Source organism: Dermacentor andersoni, chromosome 1, assembly GCF_023375885.2.
Source record: "Dermacentor andersoni chromosome 1, qqDerAnde1_hic_scaffold, whole genome shotgun sequence".
NCBI lineage: Eukaryota > Metazoa > Arthropoda > Arachnida > Ixodida > Ixodidae > Dermacentor > Dermacentor andersoni.
The window spans coordinates 42,107,109-42,124,613 of NC_092814.1; the positions used below are offsets into that span (position 1 = coordinate 42,107,109).

At 42.2% G+C, this 17,505-nt stretch overlaps 3 protein-coding genes across 8 annotated transcripts in view; 1 reads left to right on the forward strand and 2 right to left on the reverse strand.

Annotated features, from left to right (window-relative positions):
* PAPLA1 (Phosphatidic Acid Phospholipase A1) overlaps positions 1-1,245 on the reverse strand; it is an 88,757-nt gene extending 87,512 nt beyond the window's left edge. For both annotated transcript variants that reach the window (XM_050193959.3, XM_050193958.3), the window contains exon 1: positions 744-1,245. In XM_050193959.3, the coding sequence (XP_050049916.2) occupies positions 744-882 (139 nt within the window). In that variant the 5' untranslated portion in view covers positions 883-1,245. The remainder of the gene's footprint in view (positions 1-743) is intronic.
* Positions 1,246-1,398: 153 nt separating this feature from the next.
* Positions 1,399-11,159, forward strand: Dhpr (dihydropteridine reductase). The gene is made up of 5 exons (XM_050193977.3): positions 1,399-1,732; positions 2,152-2,341; positions 4,199-4,339; positions 7,758-7,950; positions 10,927-11,159. Exons 1-5 carry the CDS (start codon positions 1,646-1,648, stop codon positions 11,021-11,023), a joined length of 708 nt encoding a protein of 235 aa, XP_050049934.1. The 5' UTR covers positions 1,399-1,645; the 3' UTR covers positions 11,024-11,159.
* Positions 11,160-11,262: 103 nt separating this feature from the next.
* Positions 11,263-17,505, reverse strand: part of LOC126545920 (protein SERAC1-like) — a 43,586-nt gene continuing 37,343 nt past the window's right edge. For 2 of the 5 annotated variants that reach the window (XM_050193969.3, XM_050193968.3), the window contains 2 exons: positions 17,327-17,470; positions 11,263-12,521 (listed from right to left, as the gene is read on the reverse strand). In XM_050193969.3, coding sequence (XP_050049926.1) covers positions 12,304-12,521; positions 17,327-17,470 — 362 coding nt within the window. In that variant the 3' untranslated portion in view covers positions 11,263-12,303. The other 3 variants (XM_055061363.2, XM_055061362.2, XM_072286058.1) reach the window with 2 other exon arrangements.

Consider the following 17,505-nt stretch of genomic DNA (forward strand, 5'->3'; position numbering starts at 1 on the left):
AAGATGCACATATGTGCTTTATAGCTTAACAGCACCACAGAAATGTGAAATAAACATATTATGTGGATCAACCACTTCAATTTCAAAAGCTACAATGATTTTTTGACATCAGGAACCCTATTTCGGCCCGAATAGTGTTTCCAAAGAAAGGACTCTAGAAACGACAATCAACCTCACACTATGAATGTACTGTCAGGCTAGTTAGTTTGACATAGTGCTATTTTTTTCAGCACAAGGACTGTTCTGCTGTCTCACCTTTGTGTTGAAAAATAGCGCTCCGAAAGCAAAACTGAAACTGTTCTGCTGGCACACTTTAGCACTTATGAATGGCAAATCGACAATGTCAAAACGTATACTGATTATTGTTTATCTAAGCGGCATGCACTACAAGCACAGTATGCCCGAGCAACTCATTATGGCTTATACAATACTATAATTGCATTTAAGTGTTAAGAAAAAAAAATACGGCAGTTTTGATCACAATACTGATCTCTGTTTCTGCGAGCGAAGATTGAGCGAAAATTTGCATCAAGCCAAATCGGTAGGGCTGCACGTATTTGTCAGATATTCTGCAAAGTGGTGCGCTGTCTTCGTACTCGAGTTGGTATGCGGTATGTCACAACGTTGTCGAATGCGTTGATGTCATCGCGTAACATTGAAAAAGTAGTTACAACTCCAACAGCTGCGTGAAACAACAGCCTTAGAACGTCACAGGTTCGTTTCAGTAACATATAGGAGCTAACCTTCAGTTCCAGGTTCCATTTGAGTCACTGGCATGAGAATGTTTCCACTGGGCACGTCATTCCACGAGAAGCTTGAGTTCGGCGGCTGTAGTAACAGTGAAGTCAGTTTCTTTGAATCGTTTCTTCCTAGGCCAGCCATCTGGACAAGTGTACGCAAAACATCGATCTAGGAGGAAAATGAAAAGAGAACGTCGGTCACTGCAATTGGTTGTCGCTCACTATCACAAGAAATTGTACTGTGACAACCAAAAACAGCAGGATACGCTGCTACAGCAGCCGAGATTCCCTATGCATCGTGTACACCTCTCTTTTCTTTCTGCTTTACTTGACAATGTGGCCAAACGACAGAACGCCTACAAGCCTACAACGCCAAACTCCTGTCTGCATTTCTCTTTTTTTTTTTTGTACGTCGTTAAGCATAATTATTTGCTCGTTTTTCATTGACTGGAATGCAATTGTGGCTTTTTTTTACATAGTTTAGTTTGTCACCTCCTCCCGATTTTTTTGTGGTTATGAAAGACGTTTGGGCTGAGCACTGTGGCTGAGCCTTGTTCCACGGTTTTTTTTTCTTGTCATAATTGCCATGACAACGAAATCGGCTGTTTTTTCTATCTTCCAGTCATTCCAGTGGCGTTTTTTGAGCAAGATGGGTGTATCCGCCCGAAGTATGCATTTATTGTTACTGCGGGTGTAATGTAACAGTAATTTGCGGACAGATAGCAAGGCACAGCTGGGGTCGCAACGGTCGTCGTAATCGCTATCCGCCGAGTGCCGATACGCCGGCAGGGCCGTCAGTCCAGTCTAGTCAGTCGCTCAAAGGAATCCCTTGGTCTCGGAGAGTGTGGTCACGTCCTTTCCCGTCTTGTCCTCAGAGTAATTAGCTCGACATTCCTCGAAAAACGATGGCAACGGCAGGTCGTGTAGTTGTCTACGGAGGAAAAGGAGCGCTTGGAAGCGCGATTGTCTCTTTTTTTAGGCAGAAACAGTGGGTGAGCAGCGCATGTTCAAATCCTACTATTCGCGGATTCTTTCGGCGGTTTGTCTTTATCAGCGGCGACGTCTAGACATTTCAAGGTCTTGTACTCGTATCGCCTTGTGAAAGGATTGTGTTTCTGTTTTTGGCGACCTTGCAAAAATTAAAATTTCATTGGCGGTTTTAGCGCCCACTTTGTAAAAGTTTCTGCATGCACGCAACAGGTGCTTTCGAAGCATACGGTGCGAGTAGGAAAAGTTTAATATAGTTCATTCACATGGAGCCTTGTAGCGTTAATGCGGTATTTTTCAGCATGCCTTCCACATTCTGGACCCGCCTTGCTTTCATGCCTCTTTAACATGCGTGTTTTTGACGTAGTCAAATTATAATTATCGTTTTCATGTGCGGTATTTCAAATTAATGCGTTCTGTGCAGTGGGTTGCGTCCGTGGATCACTTTCCGAACGAAGAAGCTGACGCAAATGTGGTCGTCCAGTCTTGTGACGCATGGACAAGCCAGCATGAGCTGGTGCTTCAAGGAGTCGCCAAAGTGCTGCAGGATGACAAGATCGATGCTCTCATTTGCGTAGCCGGCGGGTGGGCTGGGGGAAACGCAGCTTCTGCTGGCAAGTTGCGCTGTTGAGGTTTTTCTTTTGACATTGCCATGATCGATTTGGCTGTAGCTGTTCAACAATGCAACTTAAGAAAAAAAAACTTGTTGAGGCTCATATGTTTAGGAGGCTTTCGATGAGCACTAAAACGCCAATGTAGATAATTTTTGGATACATGATCAAACATGCTTTCGGCATTAACTGTAACCACGTTGGCAGAGCGATAAAATGTTCCATTTGAAAAATGATTCTCAAGCAACTTTGCAATAACTGGCGCAATGAAATGTTTGCACTTTTTTTTTTTCTAGTGTACACTGCATCGTGTATTTACTTCGAAATGTTAAGATACTGTGGCATGGCATTTCAGCATGCTGGATTTCTGCAACATTTTTTTTTTCTTCGGAAGTAAACTTTGTCAAAACTTACTTGGATCCCATCAAGGTCTGCTATTCTATACGAGATTATGGAACAGCTATTGTCTGTTAGGATTATATGTAATGATTCTATTCCAATGCAATTCCTTGTGTTGCACTTCGTCAGTGGTCCAAGCGGTGTTCACCCTATGTCATCACCAGATTTGGCCAGTGGGTGATAAGAAAGCCTGATATTGGCAAGGTGTTGGATTTTTGCCTCAAATTGGCACAAGTTTGTCAAACAAAGGATTTCCATGAAGCTATAAAGCTTTGAGCTATTTCATTACTAAGCTTTAACTCTAAGGAGTAGTTACCCTTACGATTCGTTCTCCTAATTTTCACTATGTGAATAGTTAACTTTCATGTTAATTTAGATTGAACGAAAAGTTTAAGAGCACAACTAGACAACAGTGAAACAAGACTGAGACACACAAGCTCTCATGTGTGTCAGCTTTCTTTCACCGTCCTTGTGTGGTTGTGCGCTTCAAGTTTTTGTCATGTCTTACCAACATGCCCAATCAGCCATGTTATTTAGATTGAAAGCCCAGAAACGAGCCTTTCACTTTTTGTTTAATATGCAAGTACCAGAAAAGTCAATGCCCAGTGAGAGCAAACTGTTGTTGAGGTCCGAACAATTACAAATAAATAGTTCTGATAATATTTGCACCATTCACACTTGCAGATTGTTTGGTGACCTTTGATTTTGACATTTTATTGTGAATATAAAGTGGTGAAGAAAATTGGCACTGTCTGTAAAGGCAGGGTGTCCTGCCACTAGCTCAGTAGCAGTGACGTAACTGCTGCTGAGCTAGAATGAGGTTCCAAGTTCAATTCCAGGCCATGGAGGCTGCAAGCTGATGGGAGCAGAATGCAAAGACGCTGATGTATCCATCATTTGGTGCACGCTAAGGAACCAAGGTTGCCGAAATTAATCTGGACCTCTCCACTACGATGTCCCTGTGTTTCTTGGGAATGTTGTACCCCCATCAGTCACTCAAAGAAGAGGGTTTGTTGGCGCATGGTTCAAGCTTGTATTGCCAATACAACTGGCAAATTTGCTTACCGCAAGGGTATTAGCATAAAAATAGATGCCAGCAATCCACAATTTGGCAGCTGAGTGAAAGCCATACAGTTTTTAGAATGTTATCATTACCCGCCGTGGTTGCTTAGTGGCTGCTAAGCACGAAGGTCACTAAGGTCTAAGCACGAAGGTCACGGGATCGAATCCCGGCCACGGCGGCCGCATTTCGATGGGGGCGAAATGCGAAAACACTTGTGTTTAGGTGCACGTTAAAGAACCCCAAATGGTCAAAATTTCCGGAGTCGTCCACTATGGCGTGCTTCGTAATCAAAAAGTGGTTTTGGCACGTAAAACCCCATAATGTAATTTTTTTTATCTTATCATTGCTCAAATGTTCTATTTGCATTGCCACTGAAGCTGCCCTTCTTTAAATTACAGATTATGTGAAGAACTGCGATTCTCTTTGGAAATCCAGTGTTTGGACGTCGGTGATAGCTTCCAGCCTTGCATCAAAGCACTTGAAAAATGGTGGTCTGCTTGCACTGACTGGAGCCAAGGCTGCTCTTGAACCCACACCTGGTTTGTAGGAACATTTTCTTTAGTTTTTGTCTCTAGATATTAATATACATGATTTCATGAGAAAGTTGTTTCTCCTTGCAAGTTCTCTGCTAATCTTCATTTAATAATGCAGTGCTACAGATCTGAATTTATCAATGAGGAAATGGAAAAAGATGTTTAGGCACGTTCCATAAAATAATATTCCTGGCACACTGACGAACTTGTGTGGCCAACTGACACGCCAACGAACCCCTTTACTTTGCACTGAAGGACCCCTTATGAACAACAGTTTCACCAATGGCACACGGTATGGCATGGTCTCCTTTATATGTTTTCAGTAAGTGCCACAGCAAAACAGAAGGCACTGCTTGTTTAAAGTGAAACTGACAAAACGCAGAATATTGTGCACCTGGTCAACGCAAAACAAAAGAAAGCGTCAAGGAAACTGGATGGCTAAAAAAACAGGCAGACGAAGCTGCCCAAGGCCAGTATGGTGGTGCAACGATTGCGACAACTGCAATGGGGCCAGTTGCACATGTTTGAAAGTATGGTTGCAATAAAAGTTCACTGCGAGACTTATTGGAAACCATGAATGCCTTTCCGGGCAGATGTCTCTTAGTTCAAAGGACTTCCGAGTGCCTGTGTGTCACGGGTATAAATTAGTGCAGTATTGGCGAAAATACTTTTATAACATTAAAGTACAAGAAATAAAGGAAAAAAATGTAAGGTGAATCTAACACTATATTACTTTGTAAATAATTCAAACAAGATGCAACTGGGCAGCTTTATCACGCTTCACATTAGTGTTTAATTCGTCAGCTGCCACCAGCTTTAATTTGCAAAAGGTATGGTGAGGCAAGGTTTCTCTGTAGCTATAATGTATTTTGCTGTGTTGATGTTGTGTCAACTTGCTGCATTCCTACTTCAATTGCACAATCTTTTTCGTATTTATATAAAAAGCTTAATACAGAATTTACAGCTGAGCATAGAGCAAAAATTCCATTTTATGAAATTCTGAAAAAGAATTCTCATAGGTCTCACATTTGTGTACTGCATTAATTTTAGCCAATTTGGTAACTCTTGGAAACCTCTAACGATAGTTAGAAGGTTGTCAACATTCTCATTAAAAAAAATTTTAATCTGCTTCGTAATGTACTTCTTGCCTAGACTGTAAACTTGGGAAAAATGAAACATTCATAAAAGGTGAGGAATAACAAAGTACAGTTAAACCTCTAATAATGAAGTCGGTAAAATCGGCAAATTGCTTCTTTATATCAAATTTTCTCGATAACGTCACCCGCACTGGGACGATGCTATCAGGAAAAGCACCGGCAGCTGGGAGCGAATGCTTAGTCTGCCTCTTGCTCCAACGGGCCACCGAAACTTGAGATTCATCATCATTATCAGCCTATTTTATGTCCACTGCAGGACGAAGGCCTCTCCCTGCAATTTTCAATTACCCCTGTCCTGCGCCAATCGATTCCAACTAGCGCCTGCAAATTTCCTAATTTCATCGCCCCACCTAGTCTTCTGCTGTCCTCGACTGCACTTCCCTTCTCTTGGTACCCATTCTGTAACCCTAATAGTCCAAACGGTTATCTAACCTGTGAATTACGTGACCTGCCCAGCTCCATTTTTTTTCTCTTAATGTCAATTAGAATATCGGCTATACCCGTTTGCTCTCTGATCCAAACCGCTCTCTTTCTGTCTCGTTATGCAACCTCCAATACTAAATGGGTGGTAAGACAGCTTACATGGTGCCAAGCCATTTCGGCATGCCCACTCTTTACATACGTGGCAGATTAGCTCTGAAGCAGGGTGTGCGGCTGCTATGCGCTCAGCTGCGTTTAAAGCCACATGCAGCCACGGCCCAGACTCACGCCAACTTGGACTTGGACTTTGCACAGAACATGATGTGGCTAGACTTCGGCGGTCACTCATGTTGCACAGGGCGCGATTTGAGAGGTGTGTTTGCAAACAGCTGCTAGTAATTCACTCATTTGACCATCCGCATCTGGGGAAGTCTCCATTTATTGTCTCGGTATTCCTTTGCAGCTGCAGTGAAATTTCGTTATATTGAAAATGGCATACAAACATGCTGTTATTTTGAGGTCATAAATACATGGTGTTCTATGGACAAGAGGTTATAAAAAGTTAAATACTTTGTTATACCGAGAATTTCGTTATATTGAGGTTTAACTGCATCATTTTTGTACAGGGCCAAAAAAATCTCTTTCTTGCTCATGCAGTTGGGTACTAACATACAAATTTTCAGTATGAAATTTCCCCCTAAATATGATATTAACGCTTTCCTTACTAGTCCAGAAGTCAATTTGATCAACATCTTTATGACACATGAAACATTGCTGTCAAAAATTTTCCATGAGCAACATGATGCACCATATTGAACTTTTTGTCAGATTTGGCAATTTTTTGCCACAATAGGGAGCCCTGAAAAATAATTTTTACAGGTAAATCAAAGCTAGACTCCAGTGCTCCTAGCGCTTCCTAAATCAAAGAATGCGAAATTTGCTGTTTGGTCAGCTTGGCTATGTAATTTTTAAATGACAGCAGCAGTGTTGACAAAGGAGCTTCTGATCGGGTTCTCATTTTCCACTTCAGCATCCAAGCTCCTGAACGTTGCCTCAAACATGGATGCATGCTCAGAAGTGCACATTGTTTTGATTGTGTTCCACTAATATCGAGGGCAACCTAATTTTATTGCCACAATGGGTAGTGATTATTCATCAACGTTTCAATGGCTTATATACAACTTATTAGAAATGTTGCTCCTCATGTGGCGTTTTCATTCGCACAAGAGCATGCAGACCAACCTTCTGCAGAAGCTCAGCTAGCAGTCTTACTTTTAGCCACCTGTGCAAATGCCCTTACTATTTATTTACTGTACCATACTAGACTGATTGAGAAATCTTCCGTTTACATTTGTGTTGTATGGCCTTCTATATTGTATATTATTTGTGATGTGCATTAGTTATACTATACTGCATATATGATTAAATTATTAGGATTTTAATTCCCTTCCTATGCAATGCCATGAATGGGGCCTTTACGATAAATAAATGAAATACTTGACAAAACACATGAAGGCTGCAACATAAGTTAAAGCTGCACGACTTAGCCAGCTTGCTTAGAGAGCGCTTATACAGTTACTTTATTGGCGTGTATGAATCTGGTGCTCGGCTGCCAAGCGTGGGGTTGCAGGTTCACTCCCCAGTCGGGCAGCTGCATTGTAATGGGGACAGGCAGTGAAAATGCTTCTGTGCTCATATTTGGTGCACAGTAAAAGAGTCTGTCTTACCAGCTGAATCCAGCACTCTACACTAAAGCACCTGTCATACTACACAGGTGTAGCTTTTTGCTGTAAAGGCTCATCAAGTATCAAAAGGCTTGAATAAGCTTCTGACATTTCCTTTCCCAGGCATGATTGGTTATGGCATGGCAAAGGCAGCTGTGCACCACCTTGTGCAGAGCCTTGCCGGTGACAAGAGTGGGCTGCCACAAGGGACAACTGTAGTGGCTATACTCCCCGTGACCTTGGACACTCCAATGAACCGAAAGTTCATGCCCAAGGCTGACTTCTCGTCTTGGACTCCCCTGAGCTTTGTGGCTGAGTAAGTGCCTGAACATAATAGCTTCAGAACAAGCTAATAAACTTGCAATAACAAATTAATAAAATGCTCAAACGTTTCACAACCTTTTTAAGAAAGGTCAGTGGCATGTTGTTAAACTACCATACTTGCACAAACATGCTGCGAGCGGGCAGCTTTTGATACCTTAGGGGGAAATTATGTATTTTTCTTTCGTAATGTGAACTAATTACTCGTAATGCAGCTGCAACAGTGGGCATAGCATAGCGTGATAGGCGATGCAACCATGTGGAACAACCTGCGTATGTGTGCTGGGGCATACATGGATGCTCATGTCTAATGTCATTTGTGCAGTGGTTCTGGGCCATGGATATGTCGGGGACCCCTTGTGGACTGATGGAAGTGATGGGAAGTGATGAGTTGGGGGTTCAAAGGTTTTTTCCTTTCGATGAACAAAACTGGTGATGAACATTGTAACAAATTTTATTTTTTTATCTTGTGTGGATTGCTGCTGCAGTTCTGGGAGCAGGTCCCGTCTAGAGTGGTTTCCAAAAAATTTGCCATTAACAAAAATTTTTTTAGGGGTTTGCAAATATAAAAATTTTCAAACACGAATACTTAAGCTTCAAATACTGAATCGAATATTGAATAGAGTTGAACTGAATTGAGTTAGCTTAATTTCATATGATGGAACATTGCAATTACATTGTAAATGTTACAAAACTACACTAGTAAGCCATTATATTAAAACATTGTGCATTTGTCTCATGTTAACTTGGAAAATTGAGTAATTCCCATTAGCTGTCTTCGCCAACCTATGCCTTAATATACCGCATCATATGCCTGTAAACTCGGAGGCATTTGACCCTCTGCCAATCGTCACTCATTGCACTTGCTTTCAAGCAATAAACTCAGAATTGGGAATGGTGCTGACAAAGAGAGAGAGAGAGAAAAGAAAAACAAAGGCACCCCTCGCTGTCGCGCAAAGTTCAGACGTTTAGTAGCTAAGTGTGCTTTACAGGTGAAATTTCACCAGCAGCACAAAATTATCACAAAATTCAGTGCAATATTGCCACGATATTCCTAGATAGGACCAAATTCTAAGAACCATGTTTGCTCCCACACAGCCAGCAATATGTTTGATTTGATTGGAATATTCGTATCCAACCGAATATTAAAACAGTTTCAAATACCTATTTTTTTTAGTTCGAATATGAAATTTTTTTTGGTACTAGTCCTTATCCTCAGAGCCATCATAATGGTGAGAGAATAAACCTTGATCAGACACCCGAATTCGGGTCCTGCTTTTTCATTCTTTCGCAAGCTAATAAATGTCCAAGCCAATGAGATGGATTGCCTGAATGATGTGTGCAGATTCTACATTAAGGCTGGCAGAGGCAGTAGTGAATTTGCACAGGTATTTCTGTGATTAGAAGCGCACCTTTTGTTAACAGGAACTTGCCCTCTGAAACAAGTTCTACAGAAATCTTTGTGGTGGCTGGTTCACGAAACATTTAAGAATTGTGCACTTCTCATGAGATAATCCAAGAAAATCTTTCCCAAGGAACCCATCTTTTGTAACTGTGGTGTTCAGGCGGGTTCCAACTTTCCAGTCAAATAATAAATGAACTCATACCCGCCGTGGTTGCTTAGTGACTATGGTATTGGGCTGCTAAGCACGAGGTTGCGGAATCGAATCACGGCCACGGTGGCCACATTTTGATGGGGGCGAAATGTAAAAACACCTGTGTACTTAGATTTAGGTGCACATTAAAGAAGCCCAGGTGGTCAAAATTTTTGGAGTCTCCTTCTACGGCGTGCCTAATAATCAGATCGTGGTTTTGGAACGTAAAATACCTCAATCTAAATTACATTTTTAATAAATGAACTCGTACATAATCTTCCAAATTGCTTTAGGGTTCCTTTACATAAAGTATGTATTCTCATGGTAGCGTCTGAGGCAGTGAAAAAATTCCATTAGTCTGAAATTCATTCTCTTTAATGGGCAACATAACATTTTTGCTATGCCGAGTTCGATGCCTCAAATTTCTAATTTAGGCCGAGGAAACTTAATGTGGTACTTGTGAATAGTTCGGTAAACCAATTACTGATTGTTTTACTCAACATCTTTTTCATTTTTCGTTGAAGTATATGCATGTTTAGAAATACAGGTGAACAAGTTTTTCCTTGATTTGGAACTGTGTATTGGCTGGTTACGTTTAGGTTCGACTGCATCACTAAATCTGCTTTTGCCCTTGCACCAATTTGCTGACAAAAGGTGCAACCAGTGTGTAGCCTCTGAAAGTTGCTTTCTGTTGCTAATACAAGTGCAATTGTTTGCCAATGCATTTAAAAGGCCCCTTTCACCAGGTCCCATTGCATGTTTTGGTTATAGTACACAGCAAGTTGTAGGGCACTGTCTAGGGAGCGTATTACTGCAATAATTTTTCAAATTGGCACATTATGAGAGGAGATAGGAGAAAGTGGTATGTTGTTGCTATACTGCCAGGAGGCAAGGTTGACTGCCAGTGTATACACTCTCTCCTTCTGCTTCAACTAGCATCCGCAAGCAAAATTTCTACCCTGTGTTCTGGAGCCTAGGGACCATGTCATGTTTGTCACGCGCCCAGCCTCTTTTTGCTGCACGGTGCATTCCCAGGAATGTAATTCCACCATTGAGACAATTTATTGAGATCATGTGCTATATCTTAAAGGCATTTCTACATGTGGCCTACGCTCTCTCTAGCGGGGCTCCCTCGAAAGGAAGAGTGCATATACTTCTGTTTTAAAGTTTAGCTGTTTTCGTGCCATGGAACTATTTGATACTTGCAGACACGATTTCCACTCGTGGTGTACACGCCCCACTTGTCTTTTTGCTATGCCCAAACCTGGTGAGGGGCCTTTTAAACCCTCTTACGGAAGTACAGTAGCTCTGGATATATTTTTGAGCTGATACATTGCAGTTTCTTTTTTTTAACAGTAGAAACTTTTTTTACCCAGGTTGTTCTTCAAATGGACTACTGGTCAGGAGAGACCAGTCAGCGGAAGCCTCATGAAGTTGGTAACTGAAGGGGGTAAAACCAACGTTTCTGCCTAATCCAGCCATTTGTTCCTATGGCCCAATAATGGCACCTAATATTAATGAAATCTCAGCTGAAGCAACATGTTCTTTGTGCATATCAATAATGTGAACCATGTGCAAAAAATAAATGTTGAATGTTTTTTTTCTTCCATTGGCTAGTCCGAGACTACCATGCGAAAAATTAGAATCGAACCTGCATGCCATAACCATATGAAACAAATAGTCCTGCTTAAATATTAACCACCACCCACTGATTCTACATTGCAAAACACGAGACATTTTTATTCACAAAATTCAATTCTCCACTCGAGAAATTTGTGACTAATTTGTTAGTGATGCTCTAGGTTTCTCTCCACTATGAACAGATCCACACTGTTACTAAACTACGTGGAATGAAAGATGAATTGTAAGGTCAGTACAAGTGGCACATCTACAAAGCGTGACTGCTTCACCAAGCCATACATTACACTGTTACGAAGAAGAAAAAAAAAAACGCGGGCACATTAAAAATCGCACTTCTCGAAAATGAAGTTGAGTGCATAAAGCATCTACCACACTACATGCGATAGTTTCTAGTACTACTTGCATATAGCCATGGAAGTGAACATGGACTAACAAATATTGTAAAGCTTATGTCTCAAACAAAACAAATTGCCCACACTGCTATACTTGGCACACTACATGGACCAAGTTTCGAACTCTTAAATGTCGCAGACAACATAAGAAGACTTACGTAATAGTCTAAGGAAACTTGCAAGGTGAAGAGAAGTCATTAACAAAGGGAAAATGAGACATCCACCCAAACGTAGCGAAGTGCTACAAAGGAAACATTTCCTTTGTAGCACTTAGCTACGTTTGGGTGGATGTCTCATTTTCCCATTAGTATTAATGATAACAAGACGTCAGTCCTCACGCAGTTTGTTCATCTCTCAAACTAGGATTAACACTGCACGACAGATAAAACTGCTTGAAATGTATGCTACAGTTTGCTGTCCCAGTAAATAGGGAAAGGGTGATGAAGCTCACATTAATGAGAAGTTGTGGAGGAAGACTGCATTTTAACAAATTCATATATGCTGTACATGTTCAAGAGTAATCTCCCTTAATCACAAGATTCCCTGCAGAAATCCTAAAACTGCCCTCGCAAGGGGCACCAATCAGCGTCTTAGAACTGGACCATTCCAGCTCACACAGTCAAGCCAGGTTTAGGTTTTGTGCACATGCAAGAGTAATCTCTTTTCCAATTAAAACAAAATGCTCTGTGGCATTCCTCACAAGAGGCACCATTCAGTGTCTTAGAATTGGAACACGCCTGTCTCAAAATACAGTTCCAGCTGACGCAGTCGAGTTAGGGTTGGGTTGTGTGCAGCCCAGTAGGCATCCTGGCTGATGGAGGCAAATGCATGGTCTAAGAAATCCAACAGCAGCTGGTAGCTAAACGATGACCATCGATGTGGCTTGCAGATATCCAAGTGACTAGTGTCCACAACAAAAAAGTCTCCAAATCCAGGGTCTGAAATGAAAGCAATGCAAAAAAAGAAAGTGTCCTTACCAGTTGAATGAAACACAATTTGTGCGCCTAAGCCAAGTGCTGTTATGTGTTTCTCTCCTAGAAAAACGAAATTTGTGCTAACTGTAGAACACCCTTCCAATTTTACTTTGCACAATGGTATAATACCAGCCGTCCCTTGATAGATCTGAAGTTGTATAACTAGTATGAAGAATACAGCACAGCATGTGCTGCCTCACTTGTTAAGATTAGTGACCGATTGATTATTGCACTGCTTAAACTAGTTAACCAGAGCAAAGTTGGCAACTTGCCATACTACTGCTTTTGGAATTGCCTGCATAAACTACTTCATTTTATTTTTAAAGGAGCACTGACACAAAATATTGAAGTGGAGATAACGCATGAGATTGACTTACGTGGGTATACACATTGTCTGCAATATATCAATGGTGAATGTAGCTTAGAACATATTTCAAATCAATCTTAAAGTATGTGCCTGCAGCCAACCGCAAAACACAGCACCACATGACATCGACGTCAAGGAAGGATTGTAAACAACAGAGAAAACACTATGTCACAAATTTTCGTTGGCTGCCATGCTGATTGCATGTGCTCTTCTCAGTTGTTGCTTGTAGTAGTGGGACACACTCGGTGTTGCTGCAACTGCAGAATCAAGCAGCAGTTTTTGTCGTTCAGTGCTGATTTGTCGTGTCTTACCATTGAATATGGCCGATGTGAGGGTCATGAGGTTCGTCCTCACTGTCACCGGGTGCAATATCCGAGTCGCTGCTTTTTAGTGGGTCGAATCAAAAGTGATTGGCCACGTCTAATACGGCGACAACCGCCGCCTGCAGGAAATCGTGACTGCTGGATGACGAAAATGAGGACGACGACAATGGTGACGAGGACATTGCAAAGCACGTGCAGGCGTAGCCGATGAACTAGCAACACGAAGCTCGCGCACCAGTGTGCCCGACAGAGCATACGTCGGAGGTTTTTGCGATCACATGCCCAGCTGTGTTTACATTTCTTCTTTGGCCCATCTCGTTGCTCTTTGAAACTGAAACTTGGACTGGTCGCTACAAACAAGACTCCAAATAATTACCTGTCGTGCTCTGAAGTAAATGAGGTTTCATGCCGTGATTACTGAGTCATTAACTACTTATTAAAGCAGAAAAAAAGCAGATCAAAATTTTTTGTGTCGGTACTCCTTTTAACACGTCTTGCGGCACACTTTCTCTAGGTCTCGTTTTACGTGCAAAGTGACCCACCAGTGCGCCATTCGGTATATCCCACTGGTGGGACATGCGGCTATGCCTCTTTCTTTTGCCCCAAAAAGATGGTGCTGCCACCTTTGCGGCTGCTGTTTGGTGCACTTATTTGAAAGATGCGAAGTTATTTTCAGTCTTTTCAGCATGAACCTATGTTGAACTACAAAGTGCTTGCCACCAGAAAATTCAAAAAGTCAGTTCCTGTGTTAGAAATATTTGTTAGTTAGAGAAAAGTTAACATTTAGTAGGAAAATTAACCATGTCTTGAAGTTTAAATCCTACTCATGTTACAGTTGAAGCTAGCTACTTCTCAGCTTACTTGTGTTTAGGAACACATGAATGGCTTGCCAGGGCATTCTCCGCAGAAAGTGGTCACTTTTCTCACTCTCACCCTAGCGCTGTTTGGGCTGTTGCTGGTACTGATGGCCACATAGCAGCCAGTGCAGCGCCATGGAGTGTTGCATGCTGCCCCGTCAGCTTTTCGAGCATGCAGATGTGCTTTCTCCCGAGAGTTTCTTCGATGATGTCTTGATGGGGGCCGAACAGTGAATGAGCCATTTCTTCTCGAAATTTTATAATTAGTGTACAGTTTCCTTCAAGCATGGCACGAATGTTCCACGCATTTACGATGGCACTTTCAACAAGCAAATCAACTGTTACCTTTTCTAAGGCAGCTGTAGTATGACACCATTTGGTCGCGATAGTCCCTGCTTTTTTTTTCTGCGTTGTGATCAAGAACGGCCCGAGGTTTCGTGATCGTTGTGCCATCCCTTGTTTTCTTCCCGCTGTTCACCAGTGTTGCTTTATGTTTGGCAACAGATGTGAGTATCAGAACGGGCCTCTTGTCCATCCACTTCAGTACCTTCACTCCATCCTTGGACTGAAGTCCGGTCACATTGCCTTTCACTACCTTCGTTTCAGTGACGTCTTTTGGCAGTCCTTTTCTCGTTGAGCGAACTGTACTGCAAATGAAAGTGTCTTCCTTTAGAAGGCGATAAGCGAGCGGCAAACTCGTGTAGAAGTTGTCTACGTACAGCATGTGCCTGACTCCCTTGTAATTTTTCACGAGTTTAAAACGTACACGTTCGGCTGGTCCAACGCCAACTTGTTGATCAGACTTTCCGGTGTGTGTATGAAAACTTTTATTGTGATGAGGTCCGGAGGCTCGACTTCTCAAGCCAAGGCGGGCCGCTCCCACGGTGGCACTGTCAGGCCAAGCCTTTCAGCGACATCATGGGCCCTCTGGACTGCCCTTAGTTGGTCCTGAAACAATGGGCTTTGAATCCTTTTCTCCCACTGTGTCCATTCTTCAACGAGGTTGGGGAGAGCCGCGGGACACCCCGCCAGCATATGTCCGATTCCAATGATGCCATTACAATCATTGCAGTCCATCTTAATCTCCCTCTCTGGATATATTTTATTAATGGTGTACGGTACATACATTGACTTTTAGCATGTAATAATCGTCTTTTGTACATGTCTTGAAGAGCTTGACTCCGTACTTATGGGCTTTTCCTGGAATGTACTGTCTGAACAAAAGTCAGCAATGCCATGGCACCATTGTTTCATCGATCACGACCTCCTTTCCTGGCTCAAGCACAGCGGCAAAATTTTGGTTCAATTTCTCTACCAGAGACACGACCCTGCAATTCTGCAAGCAGTTCATTGTCCACAAAATGCCAGAACCACAAAAGCAGGAAAACGCAGTCACAGCTCATATTTTGATGAATGATTTCAATGCCATACAGGTCTCCTTTTGCCAAGTAGTGACTTAGAGTAGGAAGACGGAAGAGACCAATACAAATCAGTATTCCAACAAATATTTTGATTTCTTGGACATTGGTTTCCGTTCAATTCTTCAACCGTGATTTAGATCTGGGAGTAGCTGACTCCAACACTTGTGCAAACCTGTTTGTTTCATCGACCATCATTTGCCAGATATCATCTGTAATAAACATTGCGTATAAAGTTGGGGCATCATGGCTAGATGGCAACTGAATGATAGTGGGTGGCCTAGAGTGTGGCGTCACACTAGGCGAAATGGTCATTGCCGGTGTCCATTTCTTTAGAGATGGACTGAGAGAAATGAGATTATCGTCGCCCGAATCGTCTGCCTCAGGATTGTCAGGCAGGCCTGAGGTCTGCGACTGTTCATCAACACTATCTTTGTCACTGACTTCACTGTCTGTCCACTGCTGAACATCTGACACTGAAGCACTTCACTCATCAGCCGATGATCGAGACGTTGCTGGTGCATTCTTCCCGTCAAAACCAAGTTTTTTTGGTTCCTCTGCGTTGTGGTTTCTTTTGCATCCATAAAAGGCATGAGTTGCACGCAACGCAACTGAGATATGTGCCGTTGATCCACTCTTCGAAACAAGCGCGCCACCCCACGTCCAGTGCAATAAAAAAGGTATATTAGTTGCAATTTCGAACCTCAGATGGCAGCACGAGATGGAGGGTTCTCGCACGTGGGTCACCGGTGGGTCACACCACACACAGCATAAAAACGTTTTCATTGAGTGTGTCGTGGGTCACTGGTGGGTCATAGCATATAACATTAGACAAGTATTCGTCTGGCTATTTATAACCTCATGCAACAAAAATCGTACCTCTGCATTCAAGTGTCATAACGTTACCACAGCAGCAAGCAGATGAATGCCAGTAACTTCACTGCCGCGTAGGAGGAGCACTGGCTGTGATCCGCCGGTGACCCACAATGCAGTGAACATGTTAAAACTGATACTGTTTTCCTTGCTAACTAGAGAAGAATCTTTATTGAATAAATTTGTGGCTGGAAGTGCTCCTTCGGCAGTGACTGTATGGTGTACTGTTGCTCTATCGTTCACAAAAAATTTCTTCACTGCACAGTATTTAGCTTTTTCCCCACAAGTCATTTGCATTGTGTTATGCACAGCCTGGACTTCAGTATATGAACTGTATGGCAAGTGGCATGCTGTCACAAACATTTCACCCAATGAGAACTATGAACTTGGCACCCTGTTGGCAAGCAAAATATGCAGGATAATCAATTCAAAACAAAACTATTGCAACCACTTACACTCAATGTAGTCACTCAAACCTAAGCCAATGGCTGCCACTCGACACTGCCAATGCAACAGTAGGCAACAGCTAGCAAATTAAAAAGTATCTGGGAGGCATTCTCCAAATAGAAATCGTTATTAAAGACAACCAAACTGTCAGCTTAGGTCAGTATAAGTGCTGCTGCTTAAATGAGTGCTTTTCCAATTTGCCTGTCTAATGCAGAAGCTATGCCAAGACCACAGAACAAACCACTACATACTGACTGCGGACCCTTATACATGTACTAGTGTATGCACTCCATGCGTCAACATTCACTATCCCCAACTAGTTAACTATGTATATTGGTTCCATATAATTAATAAAGTATGTTTAAAAAAAAGGGGGGAGCCAGGAAACATTAAAACTTTTCAACATTTCACACTGCTTCCCCGAAATTAGGGAGACCTACTTCCTTTAATATGTATAGCTGGGATGATGAAATTCGGAACATACCAGCAGACTCCACGGGCACCAATACTTTGCTCATCCGAAACCCCAGGAGAGTTTTTACACTTTCTCCAAAACTAAGGCATGGGATGCTGAATTTCTTCACCAGCTTTTCAAATTTGTCATGAATTTCCAGTAGGTGCGGGGAGTCTATGTAAAGAAAAAATTGCAAGATAGATAAGTTA